Source organism: Crotalus tigris, unplaced genomic scaffold (assembly GCF_016545835.1).
Source record: "Crotalus tigris isolate CLP2741 ecotype Arizona unplaced genomic scaffold, ASM1654583v1 scf7180000019465.582067, whole genome shotgun sequence".
Lineage (NCBI taxonomy): Eukaryota > Metazoa > Chordata > Lepidosauria > Squamata > Viperidae > Crotalus > Crotalus tigris.
Genome location: NW_024097551.1, coordinates 364,363 through 380,581, shown reverse-complemented (window position 1 = coordinate 380,581; position 16,219 = coordinate 364,363). Strand labels below are relative to the sequence as shown.

Sequence of the window (16,219 nt, the reverse complement as noted above, 5' to 3'; positions counted from 1 at the left end):
TGTTTTATTTTCACAATTACACTGTTTTGCTTATGTTTGAGCAGACAAAATATAGCCATTATGTAAACAACACTAGAGAAACAGACAGCTGAGCTATTCTCAACAGGTACTTGGCAACACTTACCCTGATATTGAAGCCCAGCAAATCACTTATGACTCCAGAGACGGCCGACAGGATTACCACTCGTGTAATATTATAGATCAAGGGATTCACTGTCAATCCATATAGTCTAAATGGTGTATCTAACTCCTGTGGTTATGAAACAGAATTATAATACAGCAGCATTGCTTTTATACAATAAAAAGATTATTGAACATCTTTTTAAAAATATAGCAGAAGAATACAGGCAAAGAAGTGCAAATTTTTACTTTATTTTTACCTTCAAGAGTTTGGTGGAGAGTTTAAGGACGTTATTTACTAGTGTGAGTTGCTCTTTCTTGTTTGGTTTCTTTTCCATCTTTAAGTACAAATTTATCTGCAGGAAAGTTATTTAAATATTATATTCCTTACACAACAAGCATAAACAACACAGGCAACTTTTATAAATGAAATCACTTTTCATAACCAGTAAAAACATCAGCTGAAATATGGTGTGGTGTGCTTTTTAAAAAATCTAGAACACTCAAGTACTGTATATACTCATATACAAAGTCAAACTATCTGCCTTGATAACAGTATGATCATGAAATATATACTGTAATTGGAAAGGGGAGAAGACAATGGCTACTTTTCCCCTGTATGAAAGAAGGTTCTAAAAAACAGATTTTCCAAATAAAACATAAATATGTGCTTTAGTTGAAATATACTTTAAGAACTTAACCAACAGCAAAAAAAATTACATAAATATGCAGCTTTTAATAAACAAAAATTTAGGAAAAAATAATCCTATGGAAATTTGTTTCATAAGACTTATCTACAGGCAAACCAAAGGAAAAAAGATACAAATTGCTAAAAGACCTTTTCATTAAATAAAATAATTTTGGTCTTCAATTTTCATCAAACAGTGCCCGTGCTTTAGCTTCTACAGGTATTTTTGAAAATGAAGATACTGAAATTTGTTACAGCCCACCCACCCCCAACCTCTTATCTTGGCGTTATAACTGATACACTAAACAAAAGGCCTCCACAAAAAGTATCCACTCCTTGATTTTTGTCTTGCAGTGCTTGGTTTTACAACATGCTTTTCTTCAAGACTGACAAACTAAAGCTTACATGTTGGGTAACTAATATTTTATGAACAATTCAGGGATCTGCTAGCACCAGAAGACAGCCTCTGGATATTTAACAAAATAAACAGCAAGTTAACAACTGAAAATTTGTATTTACCTTGCTATAGTATTATTTTTAGATATTACTTTATTGATCTGTCATAATGTCAAAGAAATAATCAAAGAATCCAAAAGTACCTGTTCAGTAAGCAGAATTGAAATATTACTGTATTTCTTGTTGGTGTCAGAGCCGAGGGATGCCAAACGCAACAAGAATAAGAGCAGGGCAGTTTCCCAGATTAGGAACTCCCAATTGTAAGCAGCACTCAAGAATGTCTTGTGACCTTTTAAAACCTATGAAAAATAACACAACAACAATCAGCAAACAGACTGTAAGTTAACTTTGTTCTAGAACTGAGCTTGGTTAATAATTTCACACAATTTAACACTGCATCCTGCACAGTAAGAACACCCTGTGTTCAGAAGACCTAAGAGGACTACAAATTACTTCAACACATGCTCTTAAAGCCAGGTTAGTTCAAACTGCAGGAAAAAAGGGGGATGTACTTGCAGAATGATTTTTATCCTTTCATTTACTGAACTTTTTCTATCTTTCCTGTTGTAACTGTCCATATCCAAATTTCTCTAACCATGGATACCTAATTGCAGATGCTGAGCTCTTCATTTTCCAACTTTCTAATACAAAATTTACACATTTATATTCTAATCCACAGGTTTCCAGATCAAAATTATGAGACTTACAGTACAATGAATTCCTGAAATTTATTTACAACCAGCCTACGAAGTCCATAGAATCCAATCAATCGCACAGCCAGCCGAAGTCAGCCCCAACCCCAATCAACCCACACAACCCCCTCTCCCCAACAGTTCACCTTCCAATGATGTAACCTCCCCATCACAAGACCCATCACAAGCCTCTCTCTGATGACTCATCACAAGCCCCTCACTTGACACACCTACACCTGAAGTCCTTATAAATAGAAAAGCATGACACAGATATCCTCTAAATCAGTGGTTCTTAACCTTTTTAATGCCGCGACCCCCAACCGGTCGTAAGTCGAGGACTACTCAACCAGTCGTAAGTCGAGGACTACTCAACTGGTGCAGCACCATTTGCAGAATGGGACTTTTGGCGGGCTCAGCAGGGCAGAGACAGCCTGGACAATTCCTATTGGCTTTTGAAAGCCAATAGAATTAGACTCTATTCAAGAGAGTCTATTCTATTGGCTTTCAAAAACCAATAGAATAAAAGGGAGTAGCACAGCTAAGAAAAGGGAAAAAAATGGCGGACTGTGTTGTTTGGCGACCCCCGTGAAATGGTCGTTCGACCCGAAATGGGGTCCCGACCTACAGGTTGAGAACCACTGCTCTAAATGCTGCTGAAGATGTTACCTAACCTGGTAACGAAACATTTGGAAACCAGCCCAAAAGCTCAGAGAACGAACCTTTACTCTCAAATTTCTGAAATATTCAAAAGCTTGGCAAAAAATATATATTGTGCATTGCTCCAGTATCTAAGATGTCTAGAGTTCCCCAAGGTTTAAAATGGCATACAAGCTAATAAATCAATATGCTTCTTAGCACACAATGCATTTATTACAACACAAGGGCAGAGAAACAGATCAGGCAAGTGGAATCTTCCTCAGTTTTGAATAAAGATGAGTAACACTGTCCAATCACAAAATTCAAAAAAGAGTCCTCTGCCACTCACTGTCCACTTTAACTTCAGTGTGCAAATCAAGTGAGTTTCATGCCTTCTACTATCAAAAAGATAAAGGGCTATAATTGCAGAGTGTAGGTTTTCACAACTGCTATTTATTGGTTAAATAACTTCTTCTGGGTAATGCTACCTGAAACAATCAATACATGCTGAATATGATTAAGAAACTTTGGAGGTTTTTAAACTTTCTTCAACTTTTAACTTAATGTTTATATCTATGCACTTGGGGGACAGAACTTTTGGGAGGACTTTTCATTGCATCTAGAATGTTTGTCTGACTTTCCAGCCCAGATTAATGAGCCCCGGTCATTATCATGGTCTGCCATCCAAGTACTATCCAGATACTATCCTTACATTTTTTCCTACCATGGGGTGATGTATATGTTAAAGGCCCTATTTCCTGACTATATTGCTAACTAGCCAAATATCTCAACTGGTATGCATATTTATTTAGGATGCTCTTATTTTTTTACTGTTTTAAAAAGTTTTGAGTTTCTTAATTGTAATATATTTTTTGAACTGTAAGCCACTCAGAGTCATTGACTGAGATGGGTGGCTATAGAAATTGAATAAATAAACTGAATTGGGGGATGAACATGGTCTTAAAATTTGAAGAAACATCAATATCCTCCACTATGTTGATGACACTAACCTGATAGCCGAAAATGCAAAGGATGTGAAAGCTCTAGTAATAAAAATTAAGGAACAAAATGAAAAAGAGATCTAAAAGTAAATATAATGAAGGCCAAACTGATAACAAGTAATAACAAGTAAAATAGCTAGTCATAGAATTGACAATAAAGATTGTAAATAGCTTTTAGGATCAGCCAACAAATGGATCATCAAACAAATCAATCCAGCGTTCTCACTTGAGGTACAAATGACCAGGCTAAAATTATTCTACTTCAGACACATTATGTGAAGGCCCAGCTCTTTGGAGAAGGCTCTAATGGGAAAAATGGAACGAAAAGAAGGAGGATAACCATCAGCAAGGTGGACAGACTTAATTACAGTGATGATGAGCGCACTGTTGTAAGACCTGAAGGACCAGGTTAGGAATACATTGTCATTGATAAAATCTAGGTTGTTTCTATGAGCTGAAAAAAACTTGATATCACATAATCAGTCAACAGTATTTCAGTTTTAATTTACTGAATTGTCTGAAAAGTATCTCATTACAAAAAATGTATCTCATTACAAAAAATTACCAACAGGACAATTGAGAAATCCTTGGAGACTCTCAGACATCACCCTCAACTTAATTTAAATCCATCCTACTGTATGTGTTATTGATGGTCAATAAATAAACCCAGAGTTCTTACCTGTGCACAGCATATGAAAGCAATTGAAAGAGCCAGTAAGAATATGGAGGATACAACTACATCAACAGATCGTTGAGGGCCTCGCCTCTGGCAAAACAAACATACAAAATTAAAATAATGCAGAATTACATATAAAGAGCAAAAACCCAAATCTCTCCACAATCTGAATCTTTTGTTTAGGGCTGAGATTTCAGTGCTTTTATATCACTTACCTTTAAGTAGGAACGAAGTGATAACCAGATTTTAATGTTTTCTACTTTCTTGAGTCTGAAATGTGGGATTTCATATTTTCTTGCTTTCCGAGCAGAGGTAATGTGACTAAAAAGTTTAGCAACCAGAAAACGCTGCAAAGAAAAGTGTCAGTCAGAGCAAATTACATGCATTATCATTTGAAAATTATAGGCAGATCTTTTCTGACTGCTACCTTTCAAAAGCTTTGCAGAACATTTTAATAATACATATTTCTCTAGAACAGAAATTACATTATAACAAGGGGAACTGATACTTATTTTTCATAGAGAAACATGCAATATAATGATAATATATTCATTTTGCCACATGACACAACCATGTGGCAAAAGCAAGGGACAGTGACAGAGAGCAGTGCTTTCATTAGCAGTCATGTGGTTCTTTTATTATTATTTTTTTTTTGACAACTAAGACTAACCTGCTTGTAAGTCCTCTCAGCAACACACATCATGAAGAAAAACATCCACGTGAGGCAAAGGCGCTCCAGAAAGATGATCATTGCAAGGATGATTATAGGGGGGAATAGAGGACCCCCACAAAAGATATGCAAAACTTCTTTTGCAGTCAAGGACCACAATTGCTCAAAAGTCTTTGAATGGAAGAGTCGATAGAGGAAGGGAAGGAAAGCTAAACCAATGGTAACAATATTGCCCAGCCATTGGTAACCAGATCCTTGGTGAAAAGCATTGACCTAAAGGTAAGGAAACCAATATCAGCACTGCAGACTGTACATTGAGACATACAAACATTATGAATTAGTGTGCTGCATCTAAAAATGCAGCATTACATAAGAATGGAAATTCAACATTAGATTCAACTCAGTGAAAATAAGATTGCAAAATGGCATACATGTAAATTTGTAATCACATAAAAACAATTTTCTATTGTTTTGGAAAAAGGCAACCCACTGAACTTCCAACTTAAAATATCTACTGTATTCCTCCAAAATCACACATTCTTGTATTAACCACCCAGAGCCCCTCTCTGAGGAAGATGCACAGCTCAGAAATATGTAAAACAAACAAACAAATAAATACATATTTTGCTTGTGGATACAAAACAAGCTGCACAGAATAGAGCTGCCAGTTTTTCCATAAGAATATACTGAATGGACATAATCCTTACCCTGCTCATGATGATTCCACTGATCTCCAGAACAGACATGTCTACTTTCTTGCACTCATTCCCCTCCCAGATGAGTGCACTCACTTTGGTAGAAGCAGGACTTGTATTCTGCAGCCAGAACAAGTGATTCTGAGGGGGAAAAAATACATACTGATGCCATATGCTGTAAAGTCTCTTCTAATATGGGGGGAAATGGCTTCAAAACACCTCATTTAATGATATTGAGCAAACATTTTACCATTAACTTCATACAGGTCAAAAGATGGCTCCTATCTGAGCAAGCATGAATGTTAGTCTAACTTTTATCCTCACTGAGCATTTTAATCTTCCGTTGTCTGTAACAGAAACTTAAAATATTTGATAATTACAACAATAAGAACCATTAACAGATGTTCTCCGATGTCACTATATTCCACGTAACAGGGCATCCAGGGGCTTTTCCCCAGTATTTTTTTTTAATCGCGAACTCCTTATAGTCAGTTTATTGATTGATTGATTGATTGATTGATTGATCAAATGGGTATAAAGGTCTATCTCACAAAACTTGATTCTGGGTGGCCCACAATAATCCAATAAAACAACACATATCTAAAACAAACAATACATAAATATAATAATCCACATTAAAAATATTATCAAAACAAATACACAACCTTAGGCAAAGAGAGGATAAGAACAGCTACCTCAGCAATGAAGTCAATGAAGCATGTTTCCAGTTTTCTGGGAGCCCCAGGCCTGATAACATAACCAGGTCTTAAGGAACTTCTGGAATGTCAAAAGGGATGGTGCTAATCTAATTTCAGGGAAAAGAATGTTCCTTAAGTGGGCATCATAGCAGAAAAAGCCTATTTCCTGGGACTCACCAGGAACATTACAACATGTTGTCTATGCCAAATCTAATGGGATGGGTTGATGTAACCAGAGAGAGGTCCTATGACATGAAGGGCTTTAAAGGTTAAAACCAACATCTTTAATTAGACTCAGAAGCAAACTGGCAGCCAAACTGCAGAACAAAGGTGTAACATACATTGTTCTAGGAGCACACATAACTGCCCACATCTGTACCAGGTGAGGCTTCCGGATACTCTACAAGGGCAGCCCCATGCAAAGCTGGAGGTGACTAGGCATGAGTAACTGTAAGCAGAGCCTGCTGATCGAGGAACAAGTGCAACTGACACATAAGACAAAGCTATGTGAACTCTTAATGGTGACTGCCACCTGCTTTTTTAGCAGGAATCATGAGCCTAAGTGGACCCCAAAATTGCAAACTGGGTCTGTCCTGAGCAGTCCCATCCCATCCAGCACCAAAGATGCACAGTCTTGAAACCAAACCCAGGGTCATTACGTCTTACAAGAGTTCAACCAAAGCCTGTTGTTCCCACTCCAGACCCTCACAGCCTCTAACATTTTGGGATGCTTTTCCATATTAGCTGCTCTATTTTTTTTTCTATGGGATGCTGGGGCTTAGAAAGTGTGGGCAGTGGCCAGATGGGGGAGGACTTGACAGGCTTCTATGGAGTTTTTTCCCCTGCAAGACTCAAATTTGCCTATCCTCTAGATACAGAGGGAAGGAGGAGGAAAAAGGGAAGGAAAGAAGGAAGAGAATATAGGACCACCTGTATTTAGTACCATGGTAAATGGTCTGATTTTTTTTTTCTCTGGGTGAAAATCAAGGGATGTATTGGTGGGGGATGAATGAGGGGAGCCCTCTTCCTGCTGGTGGAAGTAGCAGGGGAAGAAGTCTCTGTGTCTTTGGATTTTTTAATTTATTTTTAATGTTTGTGTGTGAAAGCTTGTGGCAAGGTTTGGGCTGGGCGCTCTGTAAGTGGCAAGAACTGTTGGGACTAAAGTGCTTCAGGATAGCCCATCTTCTCTTTCCAGGGATATGACAAGAGAGAGGGAGACATTAAATGTTTTCTATCTGTTATAAATGGCTATAATCACACCTACCTTTTGATTGAAGGCACTTAGTAAGGAAATTAATAGGTGCGGCATCAAATCAAGAACACTTTTTTTAGTGCCCTTGAGTTAATGCTGCTATCCGAGAAAGACTACCGCCATAGTTTCAGATTCAAATAGGAAAAGCTGATTTAGATTAGGTGAGGACAGGCACACAGTACCTAATAATATTCTGTAACAATCTGATATTTTCCTGGATTCCCTGATTTCCACCATATAAGCCCAGGAAAAGACATAGCTTCTTTAAGAAGTCACCAAGAGGTGCTACATGAGTACACCCTGTGCTCCAAATCACCTTATCCCCACGCATGTAGAATCTTGCATTTCATCAATGAGCTATCTGAAAACTTTTGCTTTAATTCCATATTCCTGTGGTAACACAGTAAGTTACAGTATGTCTAAATTAAACTTTTTTTTTTCATTCTTGCTACATAGGAAACCATCTCTACTGAAAAAATCCATTTTATTTATCCAAATAAAATGGCACCATGAACTTATACAATGGGACAAAAATCCATAAAAAAATAGTATCACAGCTTGTTGCCAGAGAACATGAAGAGGAATTTCTGGTACTATCTCCCAATGTTTTATTTGTTTAAGCTACCATCACAAGGAGGAACGCTTTGCATCTTACAGACCTGCTGGAAAACATCATCCTTCAGATCTCGTTTGCTTGCTTTTCTGTCTTTTCCTTTTGCTTCCTCACTGTCACTGGTGAAAGAGGATCGGTATTCAGGTCCATGAAGCAAATCGTCCCATAACATATCTTCTGTCTCAGAGTCGTGACGAGTACTCTCCGAATCTCTATGAGAAATACTACCGCTTTGAGATTCACTACTATACTGAGCTTTGGACTCCTATGAGGAAATGTTCAGAAAATAATTACTGCAATCCTAATTCAATTAAAACCAATCACTGATTTTTTTTATAAGATACTAATAAGATACTCATGTCAATCTTTTAATTCATTTAAGTTACAATGGTGCAAGCAACTGAAATGGGTGGCTATATTAAATCAGAATGATAATAAATAATTTTTAAAAAGCCCAGTCCCATGGAAAGGTACCAACACAATCCCAGTAACCTCCTTTATCATGAAAACTGTCTGACACAGATTTGTACTTGTCCCTTTATCTTTCTAAATACCACAAAATATTAGTGTCAAATATTCCAATTCATCAGTGCTGCAGAAAAGTTAGAGTAAGCACTAAGATACTAATCAAGAACATAACACTATTATTGGTATGATAGAATAGATATACCTACTTCCTAATGTCAAATCCAATAAGTGCTATAATGGATTATTGAACTATACCAAAAATACTGAAATATTAATAAAACATAGAAACAAAAACATGGAACATATTTCTATGTAGGGATTAATTCTGAAACATAGAAATGTTGTTTTGCAAATGACTTTATGTCCTGCTCTACCACTTCTATTAAACCAAGAATGTTCTACAGAGTAATATCAGCATTTAGTTCACTCCACAACAGCTGAGAAATGAAAGAGAAGGTTTTTTTTTGCCAATGTAATTTGATTGCCTGTTGTTTCAATTTCAAGGGCACAATTCCCAAGGACTTCAGAGATCTCAAATACCCTGTCCTTATGTGAAACTATAATGTGCTAATTGGTTTTGATTTAACACACTGAATAAACTCAGCTATTAGGATTATCATTAAATGTGAGTCACTATTATCTATTCCCCCAAACATGATTAAAACATGGCTCATTGCCTATGTCATTCCAGTTCTACTCTCAGATGATGCTGAGAAGAATCTTAAATCAAAATAAGGATCAGCTACATTCAGAATCTCCACAGAGGACAAATTTTAATTTTTAATTCTGAATACCTCTTGAGGAATTGTTAGTTCAAGTTCTGATTCCACTAAGCTGTCCGAATCTTGCATAGATTTCACAACTTCCTTGACCTGCCTCAGATCACAAAAAGAATGAGTGAAGAACTAAAATGTAGAAAATCTTCAAAGAAAAAAGATGTTATATACTGTATCAAAAATACAATATTATATTGTATTGTACTTATTCAAAAGACAAATATATACGTGTCTATAAGTAGTCCTGGCTTACCAACTGCTTTGTTTAGTGACTGTTCAAAGTCATGATGGTTAAAAAAAAACAGCTTTGCAACCAATCCTCACATTTATACTTATCACAGTATCCCATGATCATGTGATCACCTTTTGTAAACTTCACAATCAGCTTTCACCAAACAGAATTAATGGAGAACATAAAAATGAAATTGCAATGTAATGTCTTACTTAACAACTGTGGTGATTTGCTTAATGACAAAAGTAGAAATGACATAAGTCCACTGCAGTCATGTGATTTTTCATTCAGTCACCACTGTTTAGTGACTGGGTTGACAGTCTCAATTATGATAGGTAAGTGAAGACAATATATGTGTACATATGTATGCAAATAACTGGGCTTTCCAGTTATATCTATGAAGAGAATCCACTCTTAGAAGACCTTCACTCTTCCTTGTTTTTCAACTTTCTATGCTGCTTGACTGGAGGAATATGATGGGAGAGATCTTTTCTTGCAAGTGACTTAGCATCAGAATCTTTCAGTGAGTAAAAGGGCAATAACCAGAGATTCTATACATATAATATATATATGTATGTATATACATATACATACTCCAGGAACTTCCTAGTGAGGATGTGAGAGTGGCAGTTAGTAAGAAGAAACAATTTACATTCCTAACTAAAAATAGATGCTTCAGCAATACTCACCTAATAAAACAGACTACATTAAATTATTGTGCTTTGGAACTGTTAGTTATCAAGCTAAGAGGGAGACTTACAACACTGGATCTAATCCTAAGGGATACTCAGAATCCCAACCAAGAACTGAATGTTATATAATCCATGCTATGAATATGATTTTCTCCCTGTATCACAATGTTATATGAATTGTGATAAATAAATATCAAGAACAATAAACACTATTCTTCTTCACATAGTGCATAGTTAAACTGGAATTCAATGCTGGCAGCTGTGATAATATTGGCCTATTTGGATAGTTTTAAATAGGGAGAGAGGTTCATGGGGAGTGAGGTTATCAGTGACCATTTTTTATGGATGTTTACCATATCCTGAATCACAGACAGCGTGCCTGACAAATGATAGCAGAAGAAGAGTTCTTGCCTTCCAGACCATTTTTCTGACTTTTACAAACAAAATTGTAAAATTGTATTCGGGCCCATGACCTCATCCTGAATTCAGCTGAAATTCTTACACGAGTATGTCCAAGGCAGGAATAGAAACCAGTTAAAATATAATTCCAATGATATTTTGTAGTAGTACCAAATGGCCCTGTCTGCCAAACCTTCTCTGCCCAACAGCAATTGGTTTTGCTTTAAAAATGGACTCTAAATGGGTAGAAGTGCTAAATATCTAATCTTATATCATTTGTTTAATGTTAGCACTATTATATTTATCTTTATCCATCTAGAAAACAGAATATAGAGACACTGAACAATAATTCTTTAGTTTGCTTCCAGAGATCCCTAAATAAACACCAAGGAGTATAAATTGTGAACATTATAATCTACTAGTTCAGGGTTAGGATTAGGGTTAATAATTATTACACTTCTTTTCTGGTGTCCTGCAGATATGGGTGCATTAGCTAGTAATTCTAGAGTTGCTGTCCCAACACAAATGGAGCACACAGCAGTTGAAGGCTGGCTTCATCTCTTTCTTAATTTGATAAAAGTGAAATGCATTTGTTGCCTAAATTAAGTGGGATAACAGTTTTTGACAACACTTACCTGTGACACTGACTGATTTGTTGAGGCAGATGGAGAAATAAGAGAAGACTTTTTGCCCTGATCTTCAGTTACAATTATACTAGGGCCACCTTCTACGCTTCTGCGCAGCAAAACTACCTGACCAGCATTATCTGTTTCTTCCTCGCTTGACAATTCATCAGAAATGCCTGACTGTCTAGAAATAGTCTAAAAGAACATTAATCAGGATTAACATCAAGTGGATGAGACAGTTTCACATTCATGCAACCTATTTATACCATAGGAAGTAATCAGTAACAATTTATTCTATAGAAGTACAAACAAAATATACATCAACACAGACAAATGTATACTGTAATAATGTTACACACTACATGGCTGCACATGTAGAAATGTAGAAATGATTAATCTAATGACATGATTGAAATCTCCTCCACAAACACTCCAGTTTACTTAATGTAGGACAACTCCATAGCTATGGACCATCTGTTTTCCTGCAGGGAATTCCATATAGAGGTAGTCCTCGACTTACAACAGTTTGCTTAGTGACCTTTCGAAGTTACAACAGCACTGAAAAAAGTAACTTATGACCATTTTTCACACTTATGACTGTGGCAGCTTCCCCAGGGTCATGTGATTTACATTCGGATGCTTGACAACTGACTCACATTTATGACGGTTTCAGTGTCCCTGGGTCAAGTGATCACTTTTTGCGACCTTCTGACAAGCAAAGTCAATGGGGTAACCAGATTTACTTAACAATCATGTTACTAACTTATCAGCGGCAATGATTCAATTAACAACTGTGACAAATTCACTTAACAAATTTCTCACTTAGCAACATAAATTTTGGGCTCAACTGTGGTCATAATTTGAGGACTACATAATATCTTCACTATTATGACTGAAAAGTAATGTTAAACTATGATCTAGTAGATTGGGTTTTGAATTTTTTTATCTGTGAAACTCATATCATTCCTTTCAGCCTAGCTAAACTTCTATAACTGCTATGAGAATAAAATGAAGAGGATCCATGTGCAGTATGCCAAGCTTATTTCCTTGAAGGAAAGTTGAAATAAAAATTATAGATGTTTTATTCTCCTTCCTGAATCCCAGCTAAGTTCCTGTACTTTAAAATCTGATAACAATCATCATTTCAATCCAAGCTGCATTGTTTAAAACAGAAAAAATGCTGTTTACTTTATGACAATCAGGCAATAATATAACTATGTACAGAAATTATATTATGTAATTGTATTATATTTTATTTTCTATAATTAAATGATAATAATATTATCTGTATAATGATAAAAATGTTTTGGAGAGGTTTTCCATATTTTTCAAAATTCAGATGAGCGGGTAAGAGTTAATCTTTGTGCTATTGTTCATATTGAGGAAATTTGACATTTGCATCAAGCAAACACATCAAGTTCAAACTTTACCTGTTTTCTATCTACATTTAACTGCATTTCAGAATCCTTCGAACGTTGAAAACTGTGTTCAGATCTGGAAATCCTGCGTTTTATACCACTGCTATGCTCTGTTTCAGACCCCTTATCTGCTACCCGTTTTCCCCTTTTCACCCTATGGAAAGAAATGCGTATCTTCCTTATTCACACTTTTAAAATGAAGACATAGTTGAGAAGACATAGAATTTTCCATGATCTCCTCATATTAAACTTGCAGAATTATGAAAATCTAATTGCAAGTTTCAAATCCAATCCTCATTATACAGAAGATGAAATTTCCGCTTAATCATTTTAAAATCTATCAAAACTTAAATTATTAAAAATTTGAAGTTTGCCATCTGTCTGACACCGAATGTGCTGAGAGAAAATAAAGGAATAACATTTTTCCCATTCTTCCTGATAATACTTTTATGTAAAGCAAGGCAATATCAGGCACTTCATTGGCAAATCAAAGTTACACACAAACACACACTTTTGGATGCTGGAGTAGGAACAAGGCAATAATAATTTAAATGCATCCTTAAATATGAAGGCTCTGATGAGTTTTGAGTCATTCGTGTCTTAATAGAATCTACATAGGACTGCTGTAATTTATAAAAGTGGGGAGGAAAAACTTTTAAGCTATCTGAGTTGCCTCATGGAATGTGGTATAAAAATATAAATGAGATAGGACTGAAGAAAGATGAGAATCCAGCAGTTGTAGAAAGACAATTTGACAGGCCCTTTTCAGAAATGCACATAACTGGCCATAATAAATTACATGATGTAATCTTGGAGCAATATCAGAATTAGAGTTAAAAGCCAGTTAAAATTTCAGTCGTATCTTCTAAACAAGCTAATATTACCAACCATACCCTTCCCTGCTCCTTCGGCGCAATACTGAATCAAACAAGCTGCTGATCCTGGATGAGGACTCCAATGGCTCCTCGCTTCTGCTGATTTTGTCAGAGGAAGTATAGACATCACCTCCTGCAAATTTGCGCATTTTTCTAGATTAAAAAAAATAGCATAAATTTGAGTTTGATAATAAATCTCTACCTCTTCAAACCCGCAGAATTTTTAACATATCTGTACCAGAGAATATAAATATTACCAGATGCCAATTATGAATAAAATACATATTCATAAAGATATGTCTTTTGAGATTGCTGTAGGATTTAGGATGCTAAAATATCACATAAAGGAATTAAGTGTCTATAATGCCCAGAAATACCTTATAGAGAAGATAGGGGGCATAGAAATTTAATTAATAAATAAAATAAATAAATATGTGCATATGTCCATTAATACAAGTACAAGGAAAGAATCTATAAGCCCAGAGTTGCTCTATGAGGGAAATGGGAGGTTTATAAAGTGAGAAATAAATAAATACATATTTATGCATGTAATAATGAAAATGAGACATCCCAGTTTTTTCACTTGGTTCTACACTGAATTGATGATTCTGGTATTTTATACTAGACTTCACTTTCGCTACCACATCTGTATATTATCTCAAAAATGTTAGCAACAAAGTATGTTAAAACTTCCTTCATGCATGAAATGAGGAGGGTTTAAACTATATAGAGTTAACTGTGGCTAATATCACCTTTAATTTTCTGTCTAAAAACACTAGCCATTAAATTAAAAACTGATGAAGTACTATGAAGGAGAAATCCTGATCTTTAACAATGCCTCTAATGATAAAAGAGAAATATATATTTGTTGCTTCACTGATAAAATATCGGATTATATCCCACAAAGAGCTCATGTTACTGTTCTGTAAAAATTAAATATGAATTATTTTCATCAGTTTGTTGTTGATTTATAAACAACTCAGAACTCAGTTATCAAAGGAACTGCCTTCTTCCTCTATACATCTACTTAATCTCTCTACAATGGTTGGAAACTGATCAAAGAGAGAAGCAACCTGGAATTAAGGAGAAACTTCCTGACAGTGAGGACAATTAACCAGTAGAACAGCTTTTCTCCAGAAATTGTAGTCGCTCCATCACTGGAGATTTTTAAGAAGAGGCTAGACAGTTATTTGTCTGAAATGGTATAGGTTCTCCTGCTCAAGCAGGGAACTGGACTAGAAGACCTCCAAGGTCCCCTCCAGCTCTATTCTATTCTATTCTATTCTATTCTATTCTATTCTATTCTATTCTATATTCTTTGCTGAGTATATCTTGCTAACTGTACTGAACCTACTGATATTAATCAATCTGTGGAATAGAGATAGGCAGAGTCTATAGCAGATCCTGTTATTTGAAAAAATGCTGAGATTAAGCAAGCTCCAAAATAAATTATTTCTGCAAAAAATTAACCGTTGCCCAAATATCCCCTTGATTTTTTTCTATTTTTTTTTAAATGCTCAAGCAATAAGTTAATTGTTTTTATTATTTCATGCTTTTGTATTTCATGCTTACTGTATGCCTATTATCATTTTATGGAATCTGCTTTGACACATTTATACTCAAGAGTGATATGTAAACAGTGCAAATTAGCACATATTCCTAAAGTTAAATACAAAAGCTGTAACTTATTAGAATCTATATAGGTAAAACAAGTGAATTAGCAATAATAGTGCAAGCAGAGGCACAATTCACACAATGCATATTATAAGAAAAATGGCCTTTAAGCAGGATGCAAAGAAATACTCTCATCTGAAAAGGAGCATTCCTCCCCAAGCTACAGACATTGATCTCTCACCTCCTTCTTCGACCAACACCGCTCCCATCAATTCCTGAAGATTTAGATAACTGAGTAGATACTATCTGACAGTGTACAGTTCCCATGAGTAGCATAAGGCACAATGGTCCAATGATTTCACTTGCACTCACTACTGGCATTATGGAATATAATGTAATTGCTACAACTGAAAAAAAGTATATAAATTGTCTAACAAGTAAAAATAAGATTTGTACTATACTTATATATAAATGCATACCATGTAAAAATGCTACATTAAAAAAAATGTACCGACAAAAATGTTATCTTCTAAAAATAAAAGAAATTTAATATAATAGCCTCCAGAAATTACTGCATATGTAAACTTAGCACTGAGTTTCTCCTTTGCTAATTGTGTGGTAAAAAATATGAATTTAGGATTGATTTGTAATGGACAGAAGTTTAACACTAAACCAATTATTGCCTGTTACTCCTTACTCCCATGATCCAATATTAGATGGTACCTTAATCTGCATTTGCTGAGATCCCTTCCTCAAATCTTGGCATGATACAAATTACAATTTTAAATGCAATAGATATTGGGGCTACCCAAAGCCTTCAAAGTAGGTGTTTTACAGACACAGGAATTGCTAAAAATGCAGGCTATGAAAAGATAGCCAGGAGCAGTTTCTGAAATATTTTTGTGGATCTTGCAAATGATAT

The 16,219-nt window shown here is 35.5% G+C and overlaps 1 protein-coding gene across 8 annotated transcripts in view; it reads right to left on the bottom strand.

Annotated features, from left to right (window-relative positions):
* PHTF1 (putative homeodomain transcription factor 1) overlaps nt 1-16,219 on the bottom strand; it is a 29,764-nt gene that overhangs the window by 1,687 nt on the left and 11,858 nt on the right. For 6 of the 8 annotated variants that reach the window (XM_039362436.1, XM_039362439.1, XM_039362440.1 and 3 more), the window contains 13 exons: nt 15,539-15,704; nt 13,702-13,836; nt 12,821-12,962; nt 11,400-11,585; nt 9,460-9,537; nt 8,244-8,462; nt 5,647-5,775; nt 4,940-5,212; nt 4,485-4,616; nt 4,273-4,359; nt 1,408-1,563; nt 381-476; nt 125-250 (listed from right to left, as the gene is read on the bottom strand). In XM_039362436.1, coding sequence (XP_039218370.1) covers nt 125-250; nt 381-476; nt 1,408-1,563; nt 4,273-4,359; nt 4,485-4,616; nt 4,940-5,212; nt 5,647-5,775; nt 8,244-8,462; nt 9,460-9,537; nt 11,400-11,585; nt 12,821-12,962; nt 13,702-13,836; nt 15,539-15,704 — 1,925 coding nt within the window. The remainder of the gene's footprint in view (nt 1-124; nt 251-380; nt 477-1,407; nt 1,564-4,272; nt 4,360-4,484; nt 4,617-4,939; nt 5,213-5,646; nt 5,776-8,243; nt 8,463-9,459; nt 9,538-11,399; nt 11,586-12,820; nt 12,963-13,701; nt 13,837-15,538; nt 15,705-16,219) is intronic. The other 2 variants (XM_039362444.1, XM_039362443.1) reach the window with 1 other exon arrangement.